The 6039-nt window shown below is 40.2% G+C and overlaps 1 protein-coding gene across 3 annotated transcripts in view; it reads left to right on the top strand.

Annotated features, from left to right (window-relative positions):
- The first annotated feature begins 321 nt into the window (after nucleotides 1–321).
- The window catches only part of LOC103568865 (nucleolar protein 4-like), a 35001-nt gene continuing 29283 nt past the window's right edge, over nucleotides 322–6039 (top strand). For all 3 annotated transcript variants that reach the window (XM_053741946.1, XM_008545871.3, XM_014440808.2), the window contains exon 1: nucleotides 322–1350. In XM_053741946.1, the coding sequence (XP_053597921.1) occupies nucleotides 1306–1350 (45 nt within the window). In that variant the 5' untranslated portion in view covers nucleotides 322–1305. The remainder of the gene's footprint in view (nucleotides 1351–6039) is intronic.

Here is a 6039-nt window from a genome sequence, read left to right as displayed (position 1 = left end):
CAACTCAACTCTACTCTGTACTCTGACGGTGACAGACCCTACCTTACCGCCGACGCCGCCAACGTCGTGGATGGACGAGGGGAACTCCTGCCTGCACCCCCCTTGCTCTATCTCTCTCTCTCTCTCTCTCTCTCTCTCTCTCTCTCTCCCTCTTTGGAGTGTAGTGTGTGCGACTCTGGATAGAAGCGTTTGGTTGCGAGCATAGTAGTTGAGTTGGAATGAGTAGGAACGGTACGCCGGTGGTACGGCGGGTAAAGGCGGCGGAAGGGCGAGCAAAGGTGGGGGTCGCCGCCGCGTCGCCAGCCGTTAGTTCGCCGTGTGCGCTCGTGACGTGAGGATCTACTGTTTTTCACCGCGTTACGCTCTCGCAAACCAACACTTGACGTTCCGGATGTTTATTGTTCATAAAATACTCTAAAATATATACATCTACATATATTTGTATCACTTGTCAAGAACACTGTCCGTTTTACCGATAACCCAGTGGTGAATCTCGCAATAGATTTATTTTATCAACTGTTTTAGATTTTTAAAATCCGGAGCAGTTTGAGTGGAGTTTGAAAGTTACTACTTGGTGATAAGTTGCGACGAACTTGACAGAGAGTAAACGTGTGACATCACCCTTTACTCACTCGCGATATAATTCGCGGGTCGCTGTAGCAACATCAGTACCAGTAAATAAACTATCAGGTACTTTTTTTTCCCACTCGGACTAATCGAGTAACGTGGGAGTTTTAAATAGCCATAGAATGACTGTGGATGCTGTGTGGCTCTGAACTACTGACGGTCATTTAATCCACACGGTTGAGTAGAGCATTCGCTACGCGAACAAGAGGATCGCGTGAACCGGAAGACTCATCGTAACCCGGCATATCATAATCATCTACATACGCTGCCGCGTTGTTTGTGCTGCTAATCCATTCTACGCTGCAGTGAAAATATAAATATATAACAATAATAAAATATAATAAAAACTCTAACGAGACTTTGTACTCTTCGGAGCGCGTATTATCGGAGTCGTTTCGTCATGTGCTAACGTCTTGCCACAAGTTACCGAGCTCCGTTTCGCCTCCCTAATCTGAATATTAAAACGTTACGTTTATTATTTCTTGTCCTTACTTAATTTATCTCGCGGTTGTTTTTTAATTCCTGTTATCGTGGAATCATACGGGCGTTTTTATCTGGCTACGTGTCGATTGGACAGCGGGTTTGCTGGACAGGAGCAGAGGAGTTGGGTACCAGAGTCCGAGCAGGAGTCCAGCAGCAGCAAGCCGGCGATTTAAAAGTTGGGGGCCAGGCCTGAATATGTCAGCCAAGCGAAAGGCCACTGCCATCATGCAGCACCACAAGGTGAGTCGACGAGTTTCTTTGTCTCTCATATCGGTCTCCTTTTCACTCTTTTCCTCCCAGCTCCGTTCTTTCCTTTTATTTCTGCAGCGAGTCCACGTGATTCCCCACTCCGATCCCGAGCTCTTATCGTTCACTACCGACAGCTCAAACTCCGTCATCTCCGACCGATATATTAATAAATAATTACTCCGAAAATATTTAGTAATTAAATATTTTAATTTTATTGTCTACAGTTATCAGACCTGTTGAATAAATATTTTTATAACAATTATTTTTAACAAATCAAATACAAAAAAAAAGAAAATTAAAAATATGCACATGTAGGAAATTAAAAAATCTAGAGGTGCAATTTTCCAAAATATTTTTTTTTTTATAATTTACCGCTTTTAAAAAATTCCAAAAATTATTAAATGTCAGCTGACTCATAATCCTGAAATTGACAGACAATCAAAAAGTTTCGGATTTTTTTTTCAGTAGATCAATACAAAAAAAAAAAACTAAAAATATGCACATGTAGAAAATTTAAAAAACTACAAGTGCAATTTTTTAAAATATTTTTTTTTTATTATTTGTCATTTTTAAAGAAATCCAAAAATTATAAGACCTCGAATAACTTCAATATCATAATTACTCCGTTTTATTTTGAAGGATACCCGTGAGAAAAATGAACTCTAAGAGGAAAAAGTGTCTGACATATTTTTTCACACGTCTATTTAAATACTAAAGTAGAAATTGTTACGGCGAAGTGTCGGAATCCGTAACAGATAATTATAAAAATTAACTTGTTAAATTTCCAATTCGTTTTAATTAACGACATTGACTTTTGTCCGCGAGCACCGGTGACGTGGAAACCGACAAAAAGGGGCCGAGATGCTTAGCACTGTGACGAAAAAATTATAAATAAATAAATAAATAAAACCAATAGGACACTCGTGTTTACGTGCCGCTAATTGACCGCGAAGATGCGTAAATTGCATCGATATCTCTAGCTCATATATACAATATACATATATATATACATTACAATAAAAGCCCATGTATACATAAAAAAATTACAGCATACGTGTTACGTGTTATTGCTAATTTATTGGCTATTAATTTTAAAAATATGCTCCACTCTATTTCCCTTTAAATTCCGCGCTGAGATATTCACACAGCGATTATTCCGCGATCACGTGCTGCTGCATTGTGTTTTATTTAGATTTTTTATTATATTTTTTTTTTTCCGGTTCTCTTTTATGAATCGTTCGCTATCCAATACATCGAGTTAACAGAACATAAAACAAGGCGAACAAAATTATTATATTGCATTTGATCCTCGAAAAACTCGTCAATTTTAACTGCCGCTCGTTAATTTAATTAAGTAGATACACGTATGCATAATAATTATTACATGCTGGAGATAAAATCCATTTTTCCATTGATATTTATTTAAATATTTATATAATATCAGATGATTTAACTGTTGATATGTAATTTTGATCGGGTCGAAACCAAAAGATATTTTTTGCGCAATTAGTTAATGAGTACATACACAAATTTGTCGGGTGTAATGACAAAAATATGATTACGTAAAATATTATCTTGGGAGCTTATCAAAAAGAACAACCGGTATGTCGTTTAAACAGTGATATGAGCGCTGATGATATCACTGAACGCGATACGGAGTAACGAGAATAGAAAAATGATAAGAGAGAGAGAGAGAGGGGGAACAGGCGAGATAAGAATGTAAAATTTTCGGTCTGAAGGTGAGGATATAATCAGGCAGTCACAGTACGGTGGTTTAAAGCGATTTCATAGTTTGATTCTTCAATCGCACCGCAAAAATTACGTTAGACTTGAGGTAGGTTCGGGACACGCTCGTTTGTCTCCGTCTCTGTCGGAAGCTCGGATCGAATCCGCGGCTGTCTCACTCGCGCGATATTCTTATTCTCTTGCTCCGGGTCTTTTCCCGTTCGCCCTCTCTACTCATCTCGGGCTCACTTCGTTACTCTCTTGTGCACCCGCCCGCGGTCTCTGTTGCTCCCGCGAAGCGCGGCTCACTCTTTGGCGGTCCAACAGGTTATATTTTTCCAGTCTCCCCTCTCATTTCAGCTCCGCGGCTCTCTTTTTATCACCCGGTCTTTACTCGCGTTCTATTCCTCTTGCCTGCATTCGTTCATCTCTCTCTCTTAATCCTCTGCCCTCGTTTCCTCTATACCTCTTTGTCGTCCCTCCTCTTCCTCCTTATTCATTTTATTTCATCCTCCTTTTTTGTTATTTTTATTCTTCATTCCTCTTTTTATTTATTTTTTATTTTTATTTCGCCGCCGTTGCTGCTGCTGCTGCACCAGAGGCTGCCGGTGGATTTAAACTTTTTACGTGTGCGCCAAGTGGATAATAGGATCGTCGCGACTCAAGTCTCCTTTTCCCTTATAGTCCATGTAGAAACTCAGACTCTTACACCAACACCATTACCACCAGCACACACACTCTAAGGTGGACCATAGAAAATGGTGCTCTGACCTCTTTGTACTTACATCCACACGGTGTGTGTCCACCCGAGCTCGCTTTTATTCCAAGACTCACACATCCACCAAATAAAATACGACCACTGTCGCACAGCGCACTAACTCACATTGCGTGTGGTAGTAACTCGTCTACATTTTTCCAATGACTACTTACTTTTTTATTATTTATTCCATACAATCCTTCACTTTATATCCTACTTGTCTAAATTGCGTATGTTTTTTTGTCTGGATTAAAAGTAAAAAATACTTGATGAGAAAATAAAAAAATTTACGACGGACTTATATGCCAGTGGGAATGGAGTAAAAAATATAAAATGAGAAAAAAAAATACCAAGGGATCTAGGTATGGATTTTCCATAAGACGAGAGACACGTTTCGCCTGATAGTGTGCAGAGTAGAGAATATAAGGGTGCGCCAGGTCCATTTGTACGTATAAAAATATATGGGGGTGGCAACCCTCACTCTGTACATATATATCTATATAAATATATATATATATATATATATATATATATATATAGTAATAGTCGCAGTACGAGGGTGTAGGGTGTAGAGCAAACTAGTGCCCCTCACGTTCTCATTTCCAAGCGGACAGCCGCCAGGCTTACACACACACACACACACACATAGACACACGGCATTTTGCGCTCGCGTGTTATCCAATCGACCAACCCCCATCCCTGGTAACTACTCCGTGCATCCCCTTTCAAAGCAGCACAAAGGCCGCGAAAAAGTTTGTTTTTTTCGCTATTTTCTTTTTTATCATTTTATTTCTTCAACTTTTTTTTTGGCAATTGCAATTACACTGTTAAAAAAAATGAAGCAATTTTAGTCCAAGTGAAACGACGACAGATTAAACAATGAAAAATCGTTGTATTTGCAGCATCGGCCCCTTCTCCAGTCGTTTTACTTTTTTTTACTTCTGCTGGTGAGAGATTAAAAACAATTGCGTAGGCTTTGAGATAGAAAATCCGGCGGAAGAGAATGGAATTTTCTAACCAATATACAGTAAACTGCAGTAGTCGATGTACGTGGAACTGCTGCGTATACATATGTGTGTGCCGGTTGGACTCGGCACGGAGGCTTATCGACGCCGGTGGACGGCCGGTCGACAACCGTGAGCTCACGGGCTTCGTATGCACACACTTACCCACACGTCCGTGGCATCCATAAATACGAGCACACCATCGAATAGAACGTACACAGCACACATTGATGTACAATCGAGTACACTCCGGAATCGCACGCGGTAGGCGTGTGTTGATAGCAGCAGCAGCAGCAGCAAGAGCTGATGTTTGTTGCTGGCAGCTTGGCCCCCTCTGCATATGAACCTTCTCCACTCCTTCTGCCACCGTCTCTTGCTCTAGCTCGCACTTTATCCCATTCTCTCTCTCTCTCCCGAGCGCTGGGTGATTCAGGGAGCCATCCGTGTCAAGGTACACCGCATCGGTGTCCACATGCGACGCCCTGTCTTTTTTTATGGCCAGAGTCGCCAATCGTGGAATTTAAATCAACGAGTATTCTTAAACTATTTTTTCCCGTACGTAACACATTTTTTTTTATCCCGGCAAAATCATACTTTATATTTAGCATTGAGCTAAAGGTCACATCAGCAAATCATTTTATGGAATTCACACCTGAAATATATTTTTAATTTTTTTACAATCGAATATTGTATGCGCATAGTAATTTACCGAGCCGGATGATTTGCAAGTCATATATGTATATGTATTACACGTTATTATTATTAAATTCGACTTACACAGACTTTAAATTACATAAATATTAATTAAGACGACTTCTTAGACGTTACAAGTTTAATAACACTAGTGTCATTCGTTGAATTCTTTCGACAATTGAAATCCTCTACTCTGAAATCCGAGCCGACATGGAAACTTAGACACAGACATGTCTCATTTTAAATTCCTCTACGCGTTATATATCCTTCTATTAGCGGTACGAATTAACTTATCGCGTCGGGAAATACTTTTATCAGAACGATAGCGCGCGAGTTGGATGAGTGGGTGGTGGAGTGAATTCTGGAGTGAAAAAGCGGCAGAGGGGCAGACATGAGGAGAGACTGATCGAATTCGGGATTATATCCCTGAGACTCGATCGAATTACTCGGCAATCTCCTCTCTAAAATCAAATCGATACGTCCCGGACCTACGACTTCACC

Source organism: Microplitis demolitor, chromosome 1, assembly GCF_026212275.2.
Source record: "Microplitis demolitor isolate Queensland-Clemson2020A chromosome 1, iyMicDemo2.1a, whole genome shotgun sequence".
Lineage (NCBI taxonomy): Eukaryota > Metazoa > Arthropoda > Insecta > Hymenoptera > Braconidae > Microplitis > Microplitis demolitor.
This window is presented reverse-complemented; position numbering and strand designations above follow the sequence as displayed.